Here is a 27,761-nt window from a genome sequence, read left to right on the forward strand (position 1 = left end):
TTGATTTTGTGATTCCACCAGGGTAGCTTGTTTTTGAGTTAGTTCTGTACTTTTTCCTGGTGGGTACAGCTGCCTCTGTGCAGCTGTTAACATGCTTGTATAGAGTTTCTGTGAACACTTCTGCATAGGCAGCAGTGTTCTCAGGGTTTATGGGGCCTTGAAATTTTGCCAGGTTATCACTTAATATAAGGAAGTTAGCTTTAGTATAGTTCCTGAATAGTCCAGGGTTAGCTGGGGGTTAAGGTTTTATTTTTACTCCAAAAGAGATTATTTTGTGGTCTGACTATACCAGGGAAGACATTACACTAGGGGGTGTGCAGCACTGTCCCACATTAGTGAGCACCAGATCCAGTATGGTTGCACCCCTGGTTGGTGTATTGACAATCTGTTCCAGGAAGTTTGTGTTTACAAAATCCAGGAATCACCCATGAATATGGTTTTGGGTTGATTGGTGAGTGTTAACAATAAGTTCAAATACATGGTATGGGTTTCCTGGGTTAAAGAGAGGGTACCTGTAGCTTGCAATTAAGTGGTATTGGATTTTGCCTGTGGTGATTTGGACATGGAGTAGCTCAAGTGGGTTGTCTTGATTGACCAACCTTGAAGTATATTTAGTTTTGATGTAAATCGAGACACCTCCATCTTTAGTCCCTGTCTGTGTAGTAGCTGGTCTAAATGTGTGCAAGGCGTTATAACCTTGCATTGTTGATGTACTTCCTGCAGTTTTAAACAATGTCTCAGTCACACACAGACGTCTGCACTGCCTAGGGTAAAGAGAGCTTCTAGGGAGTGGAGTTTTTTTTTGTTTAGACTTCTAGCATTGAGTAGTAATACCTTTAGATTTTCTTTGTTTTGATTTTCTATGTCGGAAGTACTTTCAGTTTGGCATTGCATAAAAAAGGCACTGTTGGGGAAGGCAGTGTTTTAGCTAATATTTGAAAGCCTAGCTGGGACAGTTGCAGACCATCCCTGGCAAAGCACTCTGGTCTGTTGACTATCTAGTTACTTGATGACAAATACTACACCCAGCTTAGAATGACACCAGAAACTAAGCAAATTATTAAAGGCACTCATCTTTTGTTTGTATTGTGACATCGTCCTTGGAGAAGGTAAAATGCTGCTCAGTGTTAGGCTCATACCAGCCTGGGACATACATTCAGAGAGCTCCATGACGTCTCTCTTCATATAGTCTAGGGAGGCACATCTCGGGTCACTTACACTTACATGGACTGTGATGGAGTCATACTGTGGTACTTGTGGTGCAGTGATATGAGTGTGTGCGTAATGTGGCAGATCCTTGCCCGTGATAACTAACTGACCATGACTTTCTCCTTACTCTGCCTGGTGAGAAGGACATCAGTGTGTCTCACGATGGAGTCTCCAATGATCAGAATGTTGGATTGTGTGGTGGCTTGTCTTATGGGCTTAGAAGTAGAGGCTCCACGAGATGTGGCTGCTTGTTTTGATGTGGATGTTGCTTTGAAAGAGTGTATTTGGGGCTGCTCAGGGTATTTGTTATGTGTACTTCATCTAGGCAGTTTTTGGGGGTTTTAAGTGCCTCAACATATGTGGGTCCATATGTCCGCTTTGAATTGTGTGATGGATGCAGCATGTGTAGTAGACAACCTTATTGACATTAGGAGTACTTTTATGTGAGAGCTTTGCATTTAGTGACATTGTGTAGATACATCTATCACATACCATATCAGTTTGTTTGAGAATTAACTGGTTGTCAGTAAACATGAGACAATTTCTGCATTGCCTCAGGATGCCCATAGCCATCAAGCTGGCAACGGAGATAGTGGGAAAGTTTATATCCGTGGCAATAGACCCTTTTTTATTGATTAGACAGTTGAGTGAGAATATAAAGCAGTGTCAGGAGTGTCTGGTTTGCACCTCTGTTACTGCAAACTAGTTGTCCTATGTGCAAGTAGGTATTGGTGAAATTTCAGTTGTGTTTTTACAGAAAAATGTCACTCAAGGTGTCTGTGTCTATATAAGGGCACTGCCAAACACTTGAGGAGAAAACTAATAAGTAGACCCTGAACATTTAAGGATGAAGTATTAGGCAGATATTCTGAAGTTAGAAACAAATCAAGCAGTACTAACTGAAAACAAACAATTAGCTTGTAAAGAATGATGAAAAGAGGGGAGTTGCGAGAATGGCTACTACTAGTGCTGGTCTCACCACAGCTTCACTCTGTTGGGATACAATGCTTCTTCACTTCTCTCACCAGAAGTAAAACGTTAGCACCAATGCCAAGATGAGAAGCAGGTAACAGCCTGTTTGGTGATCCACAGTCTTGTCCCAGATGATGCAAGGATCTGCAGGCTTGTTGTAGCCTTTTCCCAGTAGATGCCTTGAATAGCAAGCAAACCAATTAAGAACGTCAAGCACCGACACTCAGTGCCCAACCACAAACAGTCAGGAATCAATGCACTCTGCTCCTTCTCTCACCAGGAGCAGAATATATGGACGAATTCCAAGCTGTCACCTATGAAGCAGTTAGGCTTTCTAGTGATTAGCATTCTCCAAGAAATAATGTCTCTGTGCTCATTCTCTCACCAGGAAAAAACAGAAGCACAAATCCCAAGATGAGTCCTGAGAGGTAGAATGTGGTCTTGCAATAGACTTTAAAGGTAAGATGGAAAAAAATGGTTACTATCCTAAGCACTGCAGTATGCTCCAAGCAGTTAGATACGAAAGAGAGGGTAACTTAAGCTTTAGCTGTCTAAGTGGAGAGCCACTAATTTTAAAAGAGCAAAACAGATTGAAAGGGGGTGGGCACTTTATATTCTGGTTCAATGGAATACAGTGGGATAGCCAATAAATTTAACTTAGAAATAGAAATAAATGGAATCTGCGAAAACAAGAAATGCAGAGTAATGCTCAGGGGAAGGGAGACTGAAATTTCAGGAAAGGCAGAATTTGAGCTGTCTGTGTAATGTTAATTGAATAATAATTGCTAAGAAAGAAACCATGTATGTATAATGCATGAAAAGGAAAAATCTTTGTAATAGTTTTTCTCTTTTATAACTGTGTGTGTACCCATGTCACTGTGTAATGTGTGACTGTAAGAAAAATAAAGACAAAATACCATTATTAAAAGACAACCAGAATTCAAGAAATGACCACCTTATACTAGGGATGGGTCTATTTTGGTCAGCTGAGGCCAGTAAGTAGTTTAATATGTTACAACATCCTTTATTAATTGTAGCTATTTGCTCAGTTTTCTTTTGCATTTTTCTGTCCTGTTTATATCAGAGTGATTCGACTGTATATGGAGATATATGCATCTTCGTATTTAAGCTCAACATGGTTGACTTGACCCAAAGGGTCAAGTGTGAGAGGGCCCATACATTTTGCCTCTGCATGTGGTTTGGGCTCCTGATATTCAGAGTATGAATATGTGTGATTTTGCAGTACTAGTATGTGTAATTTTGAAGTATACTCGTAGTTCACACTGCATGCACCACATCGTATGATAGTAATATACTGTTAAGCTATGCATGAATAATTCCTTTGTTTGTTCATTATGCTCTCTGATTAACCCTTGGGGTGGGGGGGTGGGGCTAATGAGAGTAGGATACAAAGAAATGGAAACTGATCACAATATGTACTTTCACAGAGCTGTTTCTCTAACTAACTACAAGAAATGAGCAACTTAGCTTTGATGCCAGAAATATTTTTGTAATTGCTACAAGCTGCTGTTTATATTTGAGAAAAATGTCTGCAGCATGTTTAAAGGCTGCTTTTTTTCTAGCAGTATAGCAGTATCCACGAGTCAGTAAGCATAACATGTTAACACAGAGGTACATAAGGGGAGATGTTTGTCAGCAGAGCTGACTATCCTTTCAGAACAAAGAATATGAACAAATGTTTTGTCTGCATGTATTAGAGACAGAAACATTTTGCCATTGGGAATAGATGTAGAGGTTCCTGTCATTAGGGAGTGATGGCTGCTTAGATGTATTTCATAATAAATCTGGTTAGTCTTGTTAAGTGCTTCATAATACAGCTGTTGTGAACAGTTTATCTGGGTGCCTCGTGTCGTCTTTTCCATTTATGTAGCCTGTGCTGTAATTAATTACCTTGCCTTGAAGTGCCGAATGTAAGATATTAGCAAAACTACCTTCACCATTATTATTATTATTCTATTGCGCGTGTGTGTTTCATTTTTATTTATCTTGTAATTGGAAATCTGAAAAAGACACTGAGAGGTGGAACATTTCCTGTTCAGTACAGCATGTCGGAGGCAAAATACTCTGACTAGTTGCATGTATTACTCCTCCTGCCATACATACCTTTTGCTAATTGCAAGTATAACAAACAGAACTGGACTTTTACATTGTGGCCGTGTATTACACTTAACATTTTGTTGCATTTATTTGACAGCATGAAGAAGTGTTTATTAGCTAACCTTCAGTTCCTTTTTTTTTTTTTTTTTTTTTTTTTTTTAGAAAGCATTGTCTGAGTATTCCAGCTGTTTATTGCTTGTACCAAAGTCTAATCTTGCTATGAGAAGAGATCTACAGGAGAGTCAAGCTCGATGTTTGTGTAACCTCAACAGGCACAAGGAAGCATTTGCTATCTCTCAAGAACTGGTCAGTTCTGAAAAGTTACTTATTTACTTGGCATGCGTGTACCTCTGCTTTGCTTTTTATTTAGACGTTTTCTGTGATATTTGGTTTGATGCTGTTTATGTTAAGGTGTGAATGCACTACCTTTGCTTTTTGTAGTACTGGCCCCATGATATCATTAGGTCCTGTCTATACAAGAATAAGTAACTTTCAAAGCTACTGGCTTAGATATGCCAACAAGTATGAATGTTAAACGGTAGTTAAGTAATTACTTTTTAATGGCTTAATACACTGCACATAAATATTGGCAAACATCCCTAAAGGATGTTCGTTGCATGTTAAAAATAAATTGCACCTTTTGTTTGTTACACCCTGAGTAGGTGGCTTAGAATTAACTTGTATACGTGATGCATGGCATCCAGATGTATCTGAGGCTGAAGATCAAATATGCAGAAAACATTAGTTTGTACTGGAATGTGCCATATTTTTAAAATAATGCAGCTACGCAAGGCAGATGAGCCCCTTAGGCATGCATGCAATTAAGGGGCCTCATATTTGCAGTATGAACTCTGCATCATGCTCTCTTAAACAGGCAGAATGGAAAATACATCTAGTTTCTATACTGTACACATTTACTTGCCTGATCTTTAAAATAGAATGTCCCTCTCCACTACCTGCCTGCTAACACACCAATTCCTGATGCCTAAACATAAGAACTGTCAAACATCTGTAAGTTGGTTATACCTTCTTCTTCCTCATTAGCCGTAATGATGCAACACTAATAGTAGTGTAATCCATGCCTCTGGTAATAGAATAACTCTCCAGTTTTTTCATCATCTGGTGACCAAAGCTGATAACTGACACAGACGTCTTCAAACTGGTTTAGCTAGCATCTGGCATTGATATACAGTGTATAGTACATGCCCATAGGTTGGGGCGTCCGCAGTGGTGCAGCGGTTGGCATTGCCGCCTCATAGCAAGAAGTTCTCCGTTCAATCCTCGGCTGGGGTGCCTTCTGTGCGGAGTCTGCATGTCCTCCCTGCAATCGCGTGGGTTTCTTCAGGGTGCTCCGGTTTCCAACCACATCCCAAAGACATGCTGTAGGTGGATTGGATACTCTAAACTGGCCCTAAACATGAGTGTGTGCATGTGTGTGCCTTCCGTGGAAGGTTGGGCAATGGGCTGGCAACTCGACTCTGTAAAACTCCAGTGCCAATCATGAAGGGACAGGTGGTCCGCTGTTGTGACCCCTAAGTGAGAAAAGCCGAAAGAAGTACATACCCGTAGGTTAGCTGGCTGAGCACTTTGTGTTCATCATCCGTTTGCTAATGCCAACTTCCTCAGTCCCCAAGCTTCTCTGACTAGTAGTTGACAGAAGTGTCACTGATATAGAGCAACATGCACCTTTTGGTGCAATGGCTGACCACTGCTTGTTTGACTGATTTGTATTTGATGCTTACACTATTAATTCAGGCATTAGAGAAACACAATTGTATTAGATATCCATTTGCTTGCTCTGGTGAATTTGAAATTTTGGCTATGGGGTGATGTTCTTCGTGTTTCACTGTTGCAGTCATCACTTTTGAGTTATCTGCTTGCAGTAGCCCTCAGTCGGCCTGATTTAACAAAGTCTTGGGTCCTGCGTCGGTTGCTGTCCCTTTTTCCATGACGTTAGGTCGTCAGGGGTATAAAACATGCAGCTGATGCCATTACATCAGTCTTTCTTACCGCGCGGTACCTGAAGCAGAAGCAGTTCGCAAGTGCCGGTTGGCCGACTCCTGAAATTTTTGTTTCCGAGTTTCAGAACCAAAGTCTTCAACTAAAGCTAAGTACCCCGTTGGGGAAACTTTTTCTTGCTCTTTACCGATGTCAGTAAAAGTTAATAATTGCATTACTTGTGGAAAGCAAATACCTGATAAAGATTTTCATTCATACTGTATTCCTTGTCTAGGCCCTGACCACGACGTACCGTGCTGTCGGTTTTGTACTTTATTTAATCAGCACACTATCCATCATCTGTATATTTTCACCTCTAAATATTTCAGTTCTCGGTTTAATATTCCAGATATGTCAGTTAGCCATCAGACTACCGGGATTCTGAAAAACGCAAGGATAAAGACAGAGACAGGCCGCCGAGGTCCAAAACTGCCAACAACGCTTCTCCTAAGCCAGTCGCCAGTTTGCTGGTACTCAGTGAGGTGCTTTCGCAGCCCCTGATACCCTCTACTTCTGATTCGCAGGCCTCTACTGAGACCCATTCGGAGTCCGGTATGCCGCGAGATGCTTCAACTATGGAACCTGCTGATGTCTCTGCCTTGGATGGGGCCGGAGCTGCTGTGCAGGCACCAGCTTCTGAAGGTGCATTCAGGCCTACGGACTTGCATGTTAAACCGACGCCTCCTTCTTCTTTTAGGCCTAAATCTCGAACCATGCCTAAAAAAGCGACGCCCAGGCCACATGCTCAGGCCTCTATGCCTAACAAACAAATGATAAGAATGGCTGAAGATCTTATAACTTTAATCAAGGGAAGCCAGTCTCCCCGAGACCTAGGACTGAAGTTGTTTATGAATCTTCTGATTTGGATTCTGATTTTTCTGATTCTTTTGATGATCTGGATTTGCCCTTATCTACTTATGAGGATTCTGATGCAGAGGACTCTATTCCCTCTGCTTCCCTTCCAGAGGAGTTTTCTTTTGGTGAAACCTTACATACTCTAAGGGAGCATTTCCACTGGGAAAGCCAGGATTTTTCTGATTCAAAAAAGAGGCTTCGGGATTTCTTACTCCTGCCGCAGCATAGGCCTTTAGCTATTACTTCTGTACTAGACATTGTTGATGATGCTTTTTTGGAATCTAGTTTGGCCCCTGATTCTTTGCCTCCTGCTCCCAGAAAACCTGACAGATATTACAGGGTTCCTGATTCACACAAGTTCCTTTTTAAAAATCCTATTGCGGATCCAGAGACTATTTCACAGGGACCCAAGGGCTTTTAAATAGTGTCCCAAGGATACAGATTTCAATTCCATACCATACCAACACCAAGCGGGTGGCCAGATCAACCCCCAAATCAGTGGGCAGAGGCCCAAAAGCAAGTACTCTCTCTTAAGCATGGAGGCTATTCAATTGATACCAGAACAGGAAAAGGGACAAGGGTTCTATTCAAGACTTTTCCTGGTACCCAGAAAAGACAATACATGGCGTCCTATCCTGGACCTTTCTACTCTAAATACCTTTCTGGTGATTCCAAAATTCAAGATGCTGACTATTCACCAGCTGCTTCCTATGCTAGGCAAAGATGCATGGTTGGCAACACTTAAGCATACCTGCACATCCCTATCAGGGAATCTTGCAGAAGATACCTACACTTCAAAGCAGGCTACATGCACTATCAGTTCTCTGCACTGCCCTTTGGCTTATCTACTGCACTCAGGGGATTCACAAAGTGCCTAGCTCCAGTTACTGCATTCTGCACGCAAAGAAATATTCAAATATACCCATATCTGGCCGATTGCCTAATTCAGGCAGAAAGCCAGGACATACTTTTGAATCATCTGGCCTTTGTTCAAAGGGTACTGACTTGTCTGGGGTACACCATAAACGAAAAGAAATCACACTTGGTACCCTGTCAACAAATTATATTCCTGGGAGCAAGCTTGAATACAACTTCCCAGATGGCTTTCCTCACACCAGAGAAACGGATTCATTTGACAGCCTACTTCATACAAGTGGCCACAAAAACCCTGCTATCTGCAAGGCAAATACTGCAAGCCTTGGGGTTCATGGCCTCCTGCATTCTTCTAATTCCATATGCAAGGCTGCATATAAGGAAACTGCAATGGTGTCTCAAAAGCCTATGGTGTCAACATTCACAGGATCTAGAAGCAATGATTCCTATCATACCTTGCCTACGCCTAGAGTTCCTTTGGTGGACAGAGGCCTGCCACCAAAACAGGGGACTACCATTCACAATTCCCCCTGCCACCCAAACCTTAACAACAGATGCATCAGACTATGCATGGGGGGCCCACCTGCCAGGGAAATGCATTCAGGGCAAATGGAACCCAAGTCAAATGCACCTGCATATCAATCAAAAAGAAATGTTAGCTGTGCAGAATGCTCTGACAGCCTTCAAGGACCACATTCTTCCAGAACAATTACTGATAAAGATGGGCAACACCACTGTTATGTGGTACCTAAGCAAGCAGGGGGGGGCACACATTCTTACCCCCTCTGCAGACTAGCCATGGCATTGTGGAACACAGCCCTGAGCTATCATGTACATTTACAAGCTCAATTCCTGCCAGGAAAACTAAATACATTGGCAGACGAACTAAGCAGGAACCTCATGGACCCACACAAGTGGAAACTAGAACCAAGGATTTTCAACATGTTGACAAGCAAATGGGGGAGCCCAGATATAGACCTGTTTGCCTCCCCCCAAAACTATCAGTTGGACAAATTCTGCACAAGGACTCCCCACAAACAAGCTTGGAAAGTGGATGCTCTGTCCTTCAGCTGGAAAAACCTATCAGTTTATGCCTTTCCCCCTCTGCCTCTGCTCTCCAAAGTACTACTAAAGATCAAACAAGACAAACCAAGGACGATTTTGATTGCATCAGACTGACTACGCCAACACTGATACCCCCTCTTGCGCAGTGTGTCGCTGTGGGCCCCATGGCACCTGCCTCAGACTCCTATTCGATTGTCTCAGCAGGAGAACCAAATTCTGCACCCTTAACTTCAAACACTGAACCTAGCAGCCTAGCTAATTACATAATTTCTCCTTTACCATCCCTCAGTAAACCAGTGATGGATATCATTTTAGAAGCAAGGAGGGCCTAGTACCAGAAAGTCTTAAGCTGAAAAATGGAAAAGATTCTGTGCCTGGAACCAAGCTCAAGGGATGAGTACAACAGTGCCCAATTTACCTCAGATTTTACATTACCTAACTGAGATGCTTCATAAGGGCCTGTCTTTCTCCTTCATCAAAATTCACACCTCAGCTCATTATAACACAGAACCACCCCTCTTCTCTCATCCACTACTTAAGCAGTTTCTAAGAGGGTCAAAAATCTACGACCACCCAGGAGAGCTCCAACTCCAGCCTGGGACCTCAACTTTGTATTGTTAAAGCTCACCCTTCCTCCTTTTGAGCCAGCTGCCACTGTGGACTTAAAATTCCTTTCTTGGAAAACAGCTTTCCTTTTAGCAATCACTTCAGCATGAAGGGTATTTGAATTACAGGCCCTCATGGCAGTGGAGCCTTTCATCATCTTTCATGCGGACAAGGGTGTCCCTCAGGATCAATCTCTCCTTCATGCCCAAGGTGGTATCCAGTGTGGCCCTTAATCAGTCCATACATTTGCCAGCCTTCTTTCCTAATCCACAGAACAAATGGGAACGGATTCTGCACTCCTTAGATGTGCACAGACAACTTAGATTCTACTTGGACAGAACTAAACCTTAAAGGAAATCTGATCAACTGCTGGTGGCATTTGCTGCAGGGGCAGAGGGGAAGGCTATTACAAAGCAAACCATTTCCAAATGGATAGGCCATTGCATTAATTTCTGCTACAAACACCATGGAAAACCTGTCCCACAGGGGCTCAGACCCCATTCTACCAGGGCTGCATGTACCGCTACACCCTTTCTCAGAGGCATCCCTATCAGGGACATCCTAGAAGCTGCACCAAGCATTACCATCTGCCAGTTTTCTCTAAATCCAGAGCTGGCTTTGCCACTGCAGTCTTTCAGGGCCTTTTAGCTGGTCCTAATTCTATTTAAATTCCTCCTCCCATCCTTAGCTTTGGGAATCTACCCAAAAGTGATGACTGCAACAGTGAAACACGAAGAACATAGTACAGTTGTGTACACTTACCATAAATGTAGATGTTCGAGTGTATTCACTGTTGCAGTCCTGGTTACCCTCCCTCCAGCCCCATTCTTCTTCTTTTTTTTTTTTTTTTTTTTTTTAGATATACGTCTACTTTCCTTTTGCTATCTTCAAAAGCTTTTTGGTGTATTTGCTTTTTTTGTTGGAGGTATAACCTTGTACATTTATAGATTTAATTGCTTCCCATTAAGGGGGCACCTGACATCTGAGGCAAGAAAAACTGATGTAATGGCATTGGCTGCATGTTTTATACCCCTGACGACCTGACATCATGGAAGAAGGGACAGCAACCGATGCAGGACCCAAGACTTTGTTAATCAGGCCGACTGAGGGCTACTGCAAGCAGATAACCCGAAAGTGATGACTGCAACAGTGAATACACTCGAACATCTACATTTATGGCAAGTGTACAACTGTACTTTGTTGCTCTGCAACAAATGATTTCAAGTGGATCAGAGCTAAAGAGGTCAGGGATTATATTTAATTTTTTTAAATCGTTTTTTAAAAAAATTTTATCCCTCTTCTGTTGCTAACCCTCAGTCCTTTCCTGAGTTTACCATCTTAGAGCCAGGGAAGTGGGTATAATATAGCTGTAGAAAGAATTGTTTCTTTTTATGCAGGGAGTAACTTGAAGGGTGGCAACTACTTTACTCATGGAAGTGGAGCATATAGTATGCTTGACAACATGGTTCCTTACATATAATCATAAAACATATGCTGCCACCCTGAATGGCTGCTAAGACTAAGCAGTTTGCATGCAGATGTAGTAGCTTCACCATCCACTCTCCAGTAGAAGTCCTGCTTATTGAAAAAAATGGTAAAAGTATGAAGGGTTGATTAGAATAAAACTGTCCACAGCAGTAATGTTGCAGAACAAATCTTTAAACAAGCAATGGAGGGTGAAGGTGAAAAAAGTGATGTGTTCTAATAACATAATGCTTGAATGACACTAACAAAATTTTAAATGTAAGAATCATATAAAATAATGGTAATCTTGTCCACATACTACAGTAAAAGTAGAGAGACCTGCAATAATTTAGCATTGTAAGAACAAAGATTGTGCACGTTACAGAAATAATTTTTGGGTGATGCTTATTGATAAAGCGTTCAAAGATAGAACAGCAGAATTAATTTAATAGTCGACTGTGCAGCTATCTTCAGACCAATGCAGAGATTAGTTGTAGATGTGGAGAAGCTTGCAAGATAGTGGTTAAATGCTTATCTAAAGTTAAATATGTAGGTAGAAATATTATAGCAATAACCCACGCCTGGGTGTGGGTAATGCTGGATTTACCCACGGTTGGCGTGGTTTGGTCCCGAGGGCGATGCCCGAGGGACCAAACAAAGCCAACCGTGGGTAAATACAGCATTACCCACACCCAGAAGTGGGTTATTGCTATTATACCATGACATTATTTAAGAAAAGAAACTATTACTTTTCTTAAATAATGGCATAGTATAATGCCTGTTTACTGCCCTTCCGCAGATGTCTGGCATCCGCGGCAGTTCTGCGCGCCTGCGCAGTACATCAGAGCTGTGGGCAAAAGCAACGGAGAAAGCAAGATCTCCGTTGCTTTTTTTTTACTGTTTTCACTATGTTAAATGGGTTTAACATAGCGAGACAGTTTTAAAATAAGCAACGGAGATGTCCCATTTAACATAGCGAAACAGTAAAAAAAGCAACGGAGATCTTGCTTTCTCCGTTGCTTTTTAAACTTCGCTATGTTAAATGGGTTTAGCATATGAGACAGCTTTAAAATAAGCAACGGAGATCTCCGTTGCTTATTTTAAAGCTGTCTCGCTATGTTAAACCCATTTAACATAGCGAGACAGTGTTTTAAAAGTAGAGTTATACTAATGGAAAAAAGTCCGGGCAACCGGACCTTTTTCCATTAGTATAACTCGATTTACAATGTGCACGCTGGCCAATCAGCGTGCACGTTTTGGGGGGGTCATGGTATAATATAGCAATAACCCACGCCTGGGTTGGGTAATGCGGGATTTACCCACGGTTGGCATGGTTTGGTCCCGAGGGCGAAGCCCAAGGGACCAAACAAAGACAACCATGGGTAAATCCCGCATTACCCACACCCAGAACTCGGTTATTGCTATTATACTATGACATTATTTAAGAAAAGAAACACTTACTTTTCTTAAATAATGGCATTGTATAATGCCTCTTTGCTGCCCTTCCGCAGCTGTCTGGTATCTGCGGCAGTTCTGATGTACTGTGCATGCCTACGCAATACATCAGAGCTGTGGCCAAAAGCAACAGAGAAAGCAAGATCTCTGTTGCTTTTTATTGTTTCACTATGTTAAACGGGTTTAACATAGCGAGACAGCTTTAAAATAAGCAACGGAGATGTCCGTTGCTTATTTTAAAGCTGTCTCGCTATGTTAAACCCATTTAACATAGCGAAACAGTAAAAAGCAACGGAGATCTTGCTTTCTCCGTTGCTTTTTTTTTTTTAAAACCTGTCTCGCTATGTTAAATGGGTTTAACATAGCGAGGTCAGCTTTAAAATAAGCAACGGAGATCTCCGTTGCTTATTTTAAAGCTGTCTCGCTATGTTAAACCCATTTAACATAGCGAGACAGGTTTAAAAAAAAGCAATGGAGAAAGCAAGATCTCCGTTGCTTTTTACACACTGTGTCGATATGTTAAAGGAGTTTAACATAGAGAGACAGCTTTAAAAAAAGCAACAGAGATCTCAGTTGCTTTTTTTAAACCTGTGTCGCTATGTTAAACTCTTTTTTAACATAGCGAGTCAGTGTTTTAAAAGAGACTTATACTAATGGAAAAGTCCGGGCGATCAGACCTTTTTCCATTAGTATAAGTCGATTTACAACGTGCACGCTGGCCAATCAGCGTGCACGTTTTGGAATATTAATGAGGGGGTCATGGTATAATATAGTATAGAATACAGTATTCAGGTGCTAGAGGCATTTTCTAATATTGTAAGACAAAATGGTCTGAGCATCTACTGATTGTGACCTGAAGGGACAGGAGTAAGGTTGTGGTTCAAAGTGTGTGGGCTAATGTGTCAAAAATTACTGAAAAGGAGCGCTTGTATGTGGTGGTGCACAGACAGAATTATGTCATTTCATTGATAGAGAGGGTGTTGATAGTTGTAGCAAGATGCAGTAATATGTGAGAAAGTCTGAGAGTGCAATAAATTAACAGATCTTAGAGTTTTCTTTTAGTATTCTTGTTTTGGGAATTTTCTAGGACTCCAAAGTGTAGAAAATATTTGAGTTTTGGTATTAACATTTCCTTCACTTTGGAAGTTTGATTGTTAGGGTTTAGCAGCCTAGTTAGTTCGTTTGTTAGGGGTACAGAGTGAATATTTCACTGTGTATGAGGAAAACAGAAGTAGTTCATTTTTTAATTGACTTCTGTCTTTACTCAAAGAAAAATACTTATTTCAGCAAAATTAGAAAACTGTGATCAGTTTGCTCAGTCACAGTATATTTGAGAGATGCGGGAGTGGGGGTGCAGTAGGGCTTGCCTCTTTGCAAAAGCACTTTTTTGAAATGCTATAAAATTTAACTTTGTTCCCAGTGTGATGTTTAATGATGAGGTATATTCCTGTGTAGATACATTATATAAGCTTAATTTAATTTGAGAAAGAATTTTGGAATGATACTAAGACATGGTGGTTATGTTCAATAAGGGGTCTGTATTATACTAAAACATTTGTTAGTGATTTTTATAGGTTTGCCGGGTGAGTCACTGAGCTGTAGAAGAGCAGGGAACAGTATAGGAGGTGTGTCAAAGAGCATTGAGTTACATTTTGCAGTGTTAACTTGTAGATCAGAATTATGGAGCTAAGCAAACTCTAAGTCACATTGTAGGACTGTTTGAATGGTTGTAGAGGCGGGGTCACTTTGTAAGATCAGGCTATCATCAATGTAAAGTTCAGTGGTGGAAGGAAAAAAAAAGAAATGTTATTTATGTATAATGAGAAGATTATTCCAAGGATAAAATTCTAGGTGAAGCAAGAAGTATGGGGGTGGGGGAGGGGAATTCTTGGGAGGATAGGGTGTTTACATTATATTTGAAAGGATCATCTGTAAGATAAGTACTGAGCCAGTTCAATGTTGTTAAAAAATAAGTTGGTGACTTGAAATACAGTAGTAGTGTAGAAGCTTAGTCTGAATCCATACTGAAAATTAATTTATAAAGAAAAGCTAAGCCAACCTGCTGCCACTTGCAAAAAATGCTTAAGGTCTTAAGTGCACAGAGTGAGAAGGTTTAGGGGCTGCGAGTAGTGGCATGCTTTTACCGTTTTGTACAGATTCTAAAATGTATTCTCAGACACAACAGATTATAGTTATATTTACAAAATCTTATGCAAAGCAGTTTGGCTCCACAAAAGGGGTGATAAGTTGTCCTGGTGACATCCAGGTAACCCCAGATACTGGAATCAAATTACATTATATCAAAAAAGAACTCTGCAAACTGGATCCAAACAAAGTGCAGGGAGGAGACAGAATTAGTAACAATGACCTGAGAACACTTCAGCAAGAACTTACACTACCATTGTATCTGTTATTCACTAGGTCATATACTGTAAATATGGGGAGATTCCTCGAGATTGGAGACATGTGCTTATTAAACCTGTCTTTAAGGGAAAGGGGAGTAGGACAAAACCCAGTATCATATAGACCCTTAAGTCTATTTTCATGATGTGAAAAATTAATGGAGAAGGTAATATTGGATAAGTTATTGTCAGAACTGGATAGGTCAGGACTAGAAACCATATATCAGCATGCATATGTTGAAAATTGATCTATTACCACCTGTAACATTATGTTCTATAACAATGTAATAGCTATGAATGAAACATTATGCTGTGATGTAATATATACATAGACTTAACTTCAGCATTTGACAGGGTCATACACAAAACACTGATCAATAAATTAGTACAACTAGGTATTGATGTACTCTTGATAAGATGGATAGCTGCATGGTTTACAAATAGGACATGGCAAGTATCATACAGCAGCTGAACAGGTGAAATCCTTGGTTAAAGTCAGGGTGTCCCACAGGGCTCAGTCCTAGGCCCTTACTTGTTTAGATTGTTTGTTTCTTTCAGACTTAACTTTTTCATCTGAGGTGTGTAAACTGATTACAAGTGTTACAGATATGGCATGTCTGCAAAATAACTTGACTAAACTGACCATTTGGGCACAGGAGAATAATATGATGATAAATACATTAAAAACTAAGCATATGAGATTTGGGAGACATAAACTGAAAGGTGAATACTTAATACAAAACACAGTGATTTTTAAACTGTAGACTCATTTAAGGACCTGGGTATATGGGTAGAGTCAGCTATGAGTTTTTCTAGTCATGTCAACCAATTGGTTAATGATAGTTGTAGAACTATAGGTTGTATAGAAAGATTTATAAAGTCTAGGAAATTAAAAATAATTAAGTCATTGTTTGTTAGTTACATTAGACCCAAACTTGAGTATGAAATAACAACATGGAAACTCTATAAGAAGACAAGCATGAGTAAAATGGAAAGTGTACAGCGGAAGTACACCAAAGGCATTCATGGGTGTGAAAATCTAAGTTATTATGAACGACTAATATATCTGAACTTGTACAGTGTCTCTTACAGATATCTGAGAGTAGATCTTATTCAGGTATATAGGGCATTTAGGGACAACTACCTCTGGGAATGTTTGGGGTTATCAAAAAATACTAGAGAATCATCAGCCAACCTGTGTAGAAGATTCTGTAGGAATGAGAAGTGTACTAATTGGTTCTCTGACAGAGTAGCTGATGCATGGGACAGTCTACCAAATTACATTAAAGTAAGCACTAGTTTGGATATTTTTAAGAACAGCCTGGACACTTTTATTATGGTAATAAGTGATGTTCTTTGTGTTTCACCATTGCAGTCATTGCATTTGGGTTATCCCTGCCAGGGTAGCCCTCGGCAGGCCCGAGTACCAGAGACTTAGTATTTCTGCGTTGGTTGCTGTCACTTGAGGACTGATGTCAGGTCATCAGTGGTATAAAATAAGGCAGCCGACACCATTACATCAGTCTTTCTTGCCATGGAGCCCGAAGCAGAAGCAGTTCGCACGAGTGCCGGTCGGCCGCTACCTGAATTTTCATTTCCGAATTGAAGTTGAAGTCTTCTAAAGCTAAGTATCCTGATGGGGATCCTTTTTGTTGTACTAACTGATGTCAGAAAAAGTTAATAATTGTCTTGCCTGTAGAGAGCAAATACCACACTGAGACTTCCACTCTTACCGCGTCACTTGTCTAGGCCCAGACCACGATGTCCCCTGTTGTTGCTTCTGTGCTTTGTTTTAACACCAGAACTGTCCATCATCGGGCCCTTATTGTAGCCAGATATTTTTGTTTACAGTCCTCGAATTCCGATATGGCTTCGGTAAGCCATCCGACAGCAGATGATCTGATAAAACGTAAAGATAAAGACAGAGACAGACTGCACAGGTCCAAACCTACTGACGACTCTTCCGTTAAGCTAGTCGTCAGTCCTCTGGTTCTCAGTGAGGTGCTTTCGCAGCCCCTGATGCCCGCTTCAGTTGTTTTGCAGGCCGCTACCGAGACCCTTTTGGAGACCGGTATGCTGCAAAACTCTTCTTCATTGAAGGATCCTGTGGCTGTCTCTACCTTGAATGTGTCTGGAGCCGCTGAGCAAGCACCGGCTTCTGAAGAAGTCCTTTGCACAACTGAATCTTGACACAAACCGATGTCTTCTTTTGCGACTACCGTTCTTTTAAAAACAACTGAGTTCCTTAGTCCCAGGATTTAAACTACACCTAAGAAACTGACTACTCACTCTTCGGTGCCTGTTTCCATGCCTCAGTCTCAAATGCTTAAAATGGGGGAAGACCTTATCATGCTGATCAGGGGAAGCCAAGCTACCCCCTCAGAAAGAAAGAGATCTGTCCTCAGTAGTTTTGTTCAAACAAGAGTCAGATGAATCTGATGCATCTGACTATGAGGACATGCAACCCCTCTCCACTTATGAGGATTATGATGCAGAGGAATCCATTCCTTCAGCCTCTTCCCCCAGAGGATTTTTCCTTTGGGGAAACCCTGCATACTTTAAGGGAGCATTTCCAATGGGAGAGTCAGGACTACCCTCAGTCTAAAAAGAGACTCAGGGAATTCTTAGACCTTCTGCAGCGCAGACCCTTGGGCATCCCCCAAGTCCTGAATGTGGTGGACGATGTTTTCCTTGAATCTAGCTTGACTCCTGATGCCCTACCTCCTGCTCCCAGAAAACCAGACAGGTACTACAGAGTCAGGAACACCATACCCCTCACGTAAAGCTTGCACGGCCAACCAAACTTGAAAAACACAAACGGCCAGCAAAATGGTTCCAACGCTTTATTGTTAAATCAAGGAATGGACATAAGAATGTCCAAATCAACAGTAAATTCACAATAAATTCAAACCGGTTTCGGCATGAAGCCTTCCTCAGTGAAACAAGTATACAGATAACTGAGTTGATTGTACTAGTACTCCATTGGATTATTTACTCCGGAATTTGTCATTGACTGAGGTAGCTGTAGCTGCTTTCCTGTACTGTGCGGAGGTAAGTGTGTTAAAATGTAGGCTGTAATGTGTGTTAAAATGTAAGCTGTAATGTGTGTCAGTTCCTGTTCTGATTGGCTTTATCCCTGTCTCCTTGATGTGTCATGTTATGTAATCTAGTCTAGATTTTGTGCTTTATTTAGATTTATTGTGCTAACAGGTTGCACAGTAGATAGTAACTTAATTGTATGGCTGTATTGTGTGCTTGTTCCCGATATGTTCCTCAGCCCGGTTTTTGCTCTATATTTTTTGGTTTGTTGCTCATAAAATTTGTTTTTCTGGGAAATTATGCCGTCTAGTTTAAAGTCACTATATATTAAGAGGCATTTGAGTTTCAGATTTCATATATTTTAGAAAGTGCAGGTACAAAAGTTCTGTTCTGACAGTGTTCCAGGTTTGTAAGAGCAGTATTTAAAATGTATCCCTATCAGCCAGGTTTTTGCTCTGTATTTTTTGGTTTGTTGCTAGACCCGCGGTGGTGGTGCTGCGGTAGCGTTGTCGCCTCACAGTAAGTCGCTGTCCGGTTCGATTCTCAGCTGGAGCGTCTTCTTTGTGGAGACATGCGTGAATGGGCGTACCTTCGTTGAAGGTTGTGTGTCAGGGCTGGTAACTCGGCACGTAAAAATCAACTACCAATCATTAGCGGACCGGAGTTCCGCTGTGGCGACCCCTAACCGGGAAAAGCCGAAAGACACAACAACAACATTTGTTATGTTTGTTGCTCATAACATTTCTGTTTTTTCTGGGAAGTTATTCTGTCTAGTTTGTAGTGTAATATGGTTGCTTACATGTTGGAAAAGTGCAGCTGGTATGTTTTCATGTTATTTTAAGGGTTGCAGACAGACTACCAAATTATATTAAAACAAGTACTAGTTTAGATATTTTCAAGAACAGCCTGAATCCTGAACTCTTATTATGGGAACACGTGTTTTGATATGTTGGCAGGCTAGAAGTGCATTAATGCCCATGCTTGAAATATTTGTATGCAAGTGTCTCTGTCCCTTCACACGCATACCCAGTACATCAGTGCTTTGAAAAGGAAGCAACAGAGAAAAGAAAGTCTCTGTTGCTCCATTTTTTTTTTTTTAAAAAATGTTTCTGCTACGTTAGGGGTAGGAGAGAGAGACAGAATGCAGGAAATGCAGAGAAAATCAGGTACGTGTCTTTAGTCTTAAATAACGTACCTGATTTCCTTTGTCTTTCCTCCATGCTGCCTCTCTGGTATGTCCGGAGTCCAGACTATAGATTTTTTTTATTTTTTTTTATTTTTTGTTAAAATAAATCAATTAAATAAATAAAAGTTATGGAATATACGAACGGAAAGAAGTCTGGGTGACCGGTCCTTTATCTGTTGGTATATTCTGGAGTTTACAAACGGCACGCTGGTTGGGCTGGCCAATCTTCCAAATTGCCTTCATCATTGTCAAAAAAAATGAATCATTTCCCCATCAATCCCTTTATTTGCCCAAGTATGCACAAGCACTAAAGTGACATCAAATTAAACATTTCGTCCAGCATCCCCTTTAGTAGTCTGCCCCAATATACACAAGCAATTCAGTAACCGCAGATGAAACATTTCCCCAGAGCAACCCCTTTAGTAGTTTGTCCATGCACACACAAACACTTCAGTGACATCAAATGAAATATTTCCCTCAGCGACCCCTTTAGTAGTTAGACTATGTATGGAAAAGCATTTAAATAACAATAAAAGGAGGTATTGTCACCTTATTTTAGCTTCTTGTAAATCCACTTGTCCATGGTTCTATCACAAATTACTCTTGTAAGCTTAGGGTCCTTTACTTGTTTTGTATGCAGATGAGGCCCTTTTATGTTTGTGTATGAATCAGGGTAATATGCCAATGTGTAAGGTACCTAATCTTCGTAGTAACTTACTCCCTAATACTTGTGCTTTAATCACGTTACACCTTTGCCGTAAGAAGGCAGGTTTACCAAAACACCATTGTATTTTTGTAGTCAACATGGGTTGCATACACTGGCAGCATTTACATATCTCCATAGCACTGCTATTCATGGAATGCCACTATGCACCATTAAAGGGCAGGACCATGAATACCGCTCTAGAGCTGAATGACTTCTGGTTTACGAGACCAGTCCTCTAACCCCTGAGCTACAAGGCCACAGGTTTAGCATTGAACCATGCAACCCTGCTCCTTAGCAGAGTGTTAGTCCTATGTACCACCACTAGACACCTAGTCTTCAAATTTCATTCATTGTGGCTTTTCCATAAACAGTAACACAGGCAGCAGTGGAATACATCTATCTGTACATATATATATATATATATATATATATATATATATATATATATATATATATATATATATAAAATCTCTCTCTCTATATATATATATATATATATATATATATATATAATATATATAGTGTGTATATATATATATATATATATATATATATATGTGTGTGTGTGTGTGTGTGTGTGTGTGTGTGTGTATGTATATGTATGTATGTATATATATATATGTATATATATATATGTATATATATATATGTATGTATGTATATATATGTATATATATATATATATATATATATATATATATATATATATATATATATATATATATATATATATGGCCACGGTGGTGCAGCGGTTAGCGTTGACGCCTCACAGCAAGAGGTTCTCCCATTCGATTCTCGGCTGGAGTGCCTTGTGTGGAGTCTGTATGTCCTCCCCGTGGTCGACTGATGCTAAAGACATGCAGGTAGGTGCGAGCGTGAATGGGCGTGCCTTCGTTGACACTTCTACGTCTTGAACCAGTTCCATCTTCCAGGTTTTGCTATTTTTCATCTAAGATTTCTTTTAGTTATACAGCAGTGGGACAACTTTTATAGCCGGTGAGCATTACAATCTGAGGAATCTGAATTATTATTATTATTATTATTTTTTTTTTAAAGATTGTGTCTCTGTATACTTCCTTTCTGGATTTTTCCTGGAAGTGTTCTATGTTCTTAGTTGAAATTACAGCCAGAGCTACATGATTAATTAGTTGAGAGTTTAATTCTACAGAGGTGTTGAATTTCATGTATTAGCACATACAAGACTGTGAAATGGTTAAATTTTGGGTAAAGAAACCCCAGTCTAATAGTAGTTTTACTTCCCTGTGGGAGGCATACATTTTTTAACATACCGTCTCACACTGGATTTTTTTTTTCACTAGCAGTCTGGCAAAAAGATGCAAGATCAGATTCACAAAGGGTGCAGTCACATCTGTAATATATCATGGGATCTGAAGTAGTTGACTTCATTCTTTCTGCACATATGGGTATGCGGATCTGAGCCGGCAAAACTTTTCAAGCATCAGCTCCGAGCTCCAAGCTCCTTCCCTACCTGTAATACATCACTTCCTCCTATCTAGCCCCAGATCTCGTTTGCCACTCTAATAGTCAGCATCGTGGTCTCTGAGCTCTAAGCAAGGTGGTAAGGTTTTTTTGGTCTTTTTTGTGATAGTTGAGTGTGAATACCTTTCCCTTTTTTTCCTCCCTTCGCGTTTGGTTGTCGTGTTAGTTGTAAAAAAAAAAAAAAAAAAAGTTATAAGTATTTTTTTTGTGATACTGGTTTACCGCCTAGGCCCAATCCCTGTTTAAGTGTGTGTGTGAGTGGGCCGTTAGGGCTTTTACTGTCTCTACTATGGCTGAACAGCCTAAGGTTCTTTTTAAGAAGTGCGCAGAGTGTGGTCATAAGCTCTCACCAGCCGATGGCCACACTCTGTGTGTTCTATGTTTAGGGTCGCCCATCTGTCTGCATCCTGCGACATTTGTTCAGGTTTTAACCCTAGGGCATTGAAGGATCGTCGGGCTAAGCTTGTGGCTAAGGGTCTGCTACTAGCTTCTGCCCTGGAGTCTGCCTCAGTTTCCTCCCCAGCCAGTGACACTGTGCAGGCAGGGACTCAACCTCCACCAGGCCTGCTTCATCGGAGTCATCCCAGAGAGGTAGGGACAGAAGGGAGAAGAAGTGCCACAAAGAGAGGGACAGGCCCAGAAAAAGATCAGCGGACAGGGAGTCTTTCTCCAGCCCCTCTTCAAAGGCACCCAGGTCTCATTCTCCTCGCCTCCACTCTCCCCGTTTCTCGCCGGAGCCATCGGAGCCGAGGCACTGCCCTCAGATCCAGCCCAGACCCGAGTCGGTCGCTTCCTCCAGGTCGACTCGGAGTGTCTCCGACCTTGATATGGACAGGCTGATGAGGTTCATCCAGAACCAGATTCAGATGGGGGTCTTACCAGGGCCCTCTCCCATTGGAGAGGGTCCTTCTTCAACTATGTTCCACCCTATTGCTCCTTCCCCGATCCGACCTGATGCTTCGGGGTTCTCAGGTCCAAGATCATTCGGAGCTGTTGGGTCGGTGCCTATGGTTCTCGTTTCCTCGACGCCGGCCATCACCTTGAGTTACTCTGATCTGATCTCGGATCCAGGGGACTCTCGGAGCCGTGATCGGGGAGTCAGACCCGAGGGTCGAGATCTCGCTCTTTCGGATCCCATCATTGGTGCCCGGACTACCCTGCCGTCGGCTACGATCCATGCTTCGGAGCCGGGGAGAGCCTCATCCATACGTTCTATGGAGGTGTGCTCTCCATCGGCATTCGGGGCAGTGGAAAGGGTTCTCTCCCAGGGGTTGAGACCACGGCTCACCTACTCGGATCCTACCCAGACCCCTCTGATTTTGGATTCTGCTCCCATTACCCTGTCTCAGGGACAGCCCGTGCCAAAGCAACCCCAGGTTGTTCCCCTCATGGAACCCCCGGAGGCTTATGAATCCTCTCTACAGAGTCCCACTGGAGAGGAACCTCGTAAGCGCAAGTGTAAGAGGAGGCACTTGGACTCCCCTGAGTCCATTACCACTGATATGGACTTGGATGAAGGAGAGGGTTCCCCCAGATCATCTACCGAGGACGTCTCATTTGGAGACATTATGGAGATCCTCCACCAAAGAGGAGGTTGGTCAGCCCCCAAACTCTCTGCGGATGAGTCCGTATTCCTGGAGTCCTTTGGCCTGGGCCCATCTACTTCCTGGGTCTCCCCTCCAAATGACTCTTTGGTGGACCTCATCACCACTAGGGCATGGAAGGATCCTGACACCGTAGAGCCTATAGCCAAAAGGCCAGACAAAATTCTTTCCCTGCCGTCAGACAGGCAGGCATGGTCCAAAGGAGCCCTGGTAGATGCTTTGGTGGTTGCAGCTGCCACAAAGAAGGAACTGGCACAGGAGAGGTCCTCTGTTCATCCACCAGACAAAGAGTCCAGGTCGATGGATCGTTTTGGGAAGCGCATGTACTTGTCAGCGACATTTTCTATTAGTGCGCTGAATTACTTGGCACATGTTATCCGACTGTAGTGAGACCTTATATCGGAACTAACTGAGTCGCCCCCGGAGTCTCTGTCACAACAGGACAAGCAGTATTTCACTGCAAAGATGACTACACTGAAATCAGTGACTAATACCTCTATGCGTCTCCTCTCTCATGCTATGGAGGGAGCCGCTAGAGCTGCTGGTACAGGCGTTGTCTTCAGGCATCACGCCTGGATCAGGCTGTGTCAATTTGCAGACATCTTTAAGGCGTCTTTCATCAGCGCCCCTTTCGATGGATCATCCCTCATTGGGAAGACTGTATGTGACACACTAACCCAGAGTGAGAAGGACGGAAAGACTTTGTCAGCTGTCGGAATCTGCTTCTCTAACCCCCAGAGGTCCTATTCCAGGAACCAAAAGGGGCAAAAGAAGATGTGGTTCCGGAAATCACAGTCCTTTCGTGACACTCAGGAATAGTCATCCCCCAGAGGCAGAGGGGGGCAAGACCGACGCCGTCCCAGAGGCAGAGGGGGTCCCAGAAACTTCGGGTTTAGGGAATCTTTTTCCGACAGACCCGCACAGCAACCCTGAGGGGTTGCCCGGCTGCTCTACACTGGAGGCAGTCGGGGGAAGATTTTCCTTACATCCAGCAGCATGGGAGTCCATTACTGAAGACCGCTGGGTGTTAAACATCATATCCAGAGGATATTCTATCCCCTTCATTTCATAACTCTTACACGCCTTCCAGATGTTCCACCCGCTCACAGGGAGGCTGCTATCGAGCCAGTTCCCCCAGATCAATCCGGGTCAGACATGTACTCCAGGTTCTTTTTAGTACCAAAGAAGACGGGGGACCTCAGGACCATTCTGGACCTGTCTATCCTCAACCTGTCGGTAGAGAAACAAAAATTCCAGATGGTCACTGTACAGTCCATTCTACCGTTTCTGAGAGAATGCGACTGGATGTGCTCGTTAGACCTCCAGGACTCTTACTATCACATCAAGGTCCATAGGAGCTCCAGGAGGTTTCTACGCTTCTGGCTAGGGGCCAGTCACTTTCAGTTCAGAGCCCTACCCTTTGGTCTCACCACTGCCCCCAAGGTGTTCACCAAGGTTATGGCGGTCGTAGCGGCTCACCTGAGACTTCAGGGCATTCAGGTATTCCCCTACCTAGATGACTGGCTCTTCGCTGCATCCACCAAACGTCTCTTGTGTCAGGCCCTACACTACTTCCTCGGTCTGGCTCACAAGTTAGGCATCACAATCAATATCAACAAGTCCCACCTGGCTCCGGTTCAGAGAATATTCATCGGGGCACGGTTGGATTCGATTCAGTCAAAGATTTTTCTCACCCCGGAAAGGATAGAAAATCTCAGACTCCATGAATCGGCAATCTTGGATCACTCAGTAGTCACAGCAGCCGATGTTCTCAGGGCCCTGGGTTCGATGGCAGCCACAATCTCTATCCTCCCTCTTGCACGTCTTCACATGAGAGTCCTTCAGTGGAATCTAGCAGTTCAATGGTCCTGGCTAGACCTTCCGATGAATTTCCATATCCGAATCAATCGGACATGCAGAATGTCACTCCAGTGGTGGCTTCAGTCAGCGGACATTTTCGCAGGGCGCAGCTTTCTAGCCCCTCCGGCTCAAGCCACGGTGACCACGGACGCTTCCCAGCTCAGGGGGGGGCACTTCCTGGGAAGAACGGTCCAAGGCACGTGGTCCCCTCCAGAGACCAAGCTACACATCAATGTCCCTGAGATGAGGGCAGTGCTTTTAGTGTTGAGAGCCTTCCACCCTGTCCTACCTCTGGGGACGGTAGACGTTCAATCAGACAACATGTCTGTAGTCTGGTATATAAAGAAACAGGGAGGGACCCGATCCTACCCCCCTTTGTCGCAAGGCCATGAGGGTCTGGGAGTGGGCCATATCCACCAGCCAGTTTCTCATAGCAATGCATATCCCGGGATGCTCCAACATTCTAGCGGACAGTCTCAGCAGGGCAATCCTTCTGCCTTACGAGTGGTCTCTGAAACAATCAGTGGCGGAGTAGATCTTCTGTGTTTGGGGTCAACCTTGCTGCGATCTCTTCGCATCTCCTTCCAACGGGAAGTGCAGCAACTTCTTCGCTCTCATCCCCCCTCCGGGGGATGTCCCCAGGGACGCGCTCTAGTCCATGCTTGGCCTCCCGGGCTACTGTATGCTTATCCCCCATTACCTCTTATTCCGAAGTTCCTTCAGAGAGCTTGCCGGCTGCAGTGCAAACTCATTCTCATAGCTCCCTTCTGGCCGCATCAAGTGTGGTTTCCCTTCCTATAGTCTCGCCTATTGGCTCCTCCATGGACTCTAGATCCATGTCCAGATCTGATTTCTCACCCATCGGGCTTGCCCCTGCTCAACCTGGACAGTCTCAAGCTGACGGTGTGGCTGCTCCAGTTCCCATGATCGTCAGGACTCCCGGACTTTCGTCCCCTGTTAAGAATATTCTGTAGTCTTCTCTTAAAGCCCCCACTAGGAAACTCTACAATAGCAAGTGGAAACGTTTTTGCGTTTGGGCCTCTCAGCGCAGTCTGAACCCATTTACAGCCCCCGTTCTGGTCATACTGGATTTTCTGGCCGATCTTTTTCGATCAGGTGCAAGTGCTTCCACCATCAAGGTTCAACTGGCTGCCATCTCTAATTTTCATGTGGGTGAAAATAAGGTTGCTCTGGCTTCTGCCAAATTATGTAAAGCTTTCCTGAAGGGCACGTTTTTATTGCGACCACCAGTTAAAGAAACAGTGCCCCCTGGGATCTGACTTTAGTCCTTCAGGCTTTGACCTCTCCCCCTTTCAAGCCAGCCGGGTCAGTTCCGATGAAGTTTTTGTCATGGAAGACAGCCTTCTTGGTCGCCATCACTTCAGCCAAGAGAGTTTCAGAGTTGCAGGCCTTATCCTCCTTGCCCTCCTATTTGGTTTTCTACAAGGATAGGGTTTCGCTGTGTATGAACCCTTCCTTTCTTCCCAAGGTGTCCTCAGCAGCCAATATTAATCAGTCTATAAATTTCCAAAATAGAAGTGAATGTAAGCTTCATTTATTGGATGTCCATAGACAGCTTCGTTTTTACCTCCATAGGACTAAACCTTTCCGGAAGTCGGATCGTTTGTCTCTTTTTCAAAACCATTTTTGGGCAAAGCAGTTTTGAAAGTGTCCTTAGCAAGGTGGATCACTCTTTGTATTGCACAAGTTTATAAGGACAAAGGTTTATCTCCTCCTGGTGTATTGCAGGCTCATTCCACTTGAGCAGTGGCCACTTCTACAGCTTTCTGGTCAAGAGTTCCATTAGATGATATCTGTGGCAGCAGCGCCTTGGGCCCTTTCGCACACATTCATCTCTCATTATAAATTGGATCTTATTTCTAGAAGGAGAGCATCCTTTGGCTCTGCGGTGCTCAGAAATATCCTTCCATAAGGGCCTCCCGGGAATACTAGTAGCTGGGGACATATGTGCAGAAAGAATGAAGTCATCTACTTCAGATAAAGAAGTTATGTTCTCACCATAACATTCCACCATCTGAGTAGTAGACCTCATTCTTCTGCACCTTCCCTCCCTCCATCCCCCTCACTCTTCAGGGTTTTTTTTCCTGTTTAGGGTTGTGGTTATGTTGCCTTTTAGTGACAGCAAACTCGATCTGGGGCTAGGTAGGAAGAAGTGATGTATTACAGGTAGGGGAGGAGCTCGGAGCTGATCCTTGAAAAGTTTTGTCGGCTCGGATCCGAATCGGATCTGTATGCCCATATGTGCAGAAGAATGTAGTCTACTACTCGGATGGAACGTTATGGTAAGAACATAACTTCTTTTTTTTTATAAGATCTCTGAAGCAGTTAATATAACATGATCCATACTTTGGATAAAGTATTTAGTAAACTGTCTAAACAAGATCATTTCTGGTTGGCTGCCTTACAGGGATCCTTGCCTTGTATCCACTATATATGTGTGGGTGTGTGTGTGTGTGTAAATATATATATATATATATATATGTGTGTGTGTGTGTGTGTGTGTGTGTGTGTGTGACTATTAGTTTTATGGTGACTAAGCACAATGGGCTGGACTTTCACCAATTTAGCCTATATTGTTACAGTAGTCTTGGGCTGGTGTGTTCACTGCACTATCTTCAAGCTGGAAGCCTCGATGCTTCCCATCTTAACATAGGTTGGTTCATAGGTATGTACTAGGCTAATGGCCCTAGAGCCTTTACAAGCCTAGCCCGTAGAGTTACCCTGGCATCGTGCCACCCAACATTAGTTCCCAGTTCCTCTGTCGAGTAGAGCCACTGGAGTGATCCCCTGGGGTGAATTTTCTATTCCCCATCCACTTATCAAGATTT

General features: G+C 42.8%; 1 protein-coding gene across 2 annotated transcripts in view; it reads left to right on the plus strand.

Annotated features, from left to right (window-relative positions):
- Nucleotides 1-27,761, plus strand: part of LOC122798000 (zinc fingers and homeoboxes protein 1-like) — an 842,803-nt gene that overhangs the window by 396,123 nt on the left and 418,919 nt on the right. For both annotated transcript variants that reach the window (XM_044066578.1, XM_044066577.1), the window contains one exon: nucleotides 4,462-4,605. In XM_044066578.1, the coding sequence (XP_043922513.1) occupies nucleotides 4,462-4,605 (144 nt within the window). The remainder of the gene's footprint in view (nucleotides 1-4,461; nucleotides 4,606-27,761) is intronic.

The sequence above is a fragment of the Protopterus annectens genome, chromosome 3.part1 (assembly GCF_019279795.1).
Source record: "Protopterus annectens isolate FY-2018-M chromosome 3.part1, PAN1.0, whole genome shotgun sequence".
NCBI classification, from domain to species: Eukaryota; Metazoa; Chordata; order Ceratodontiformes; family Protopteridae; genus Protopterus; species Protopterus annectens.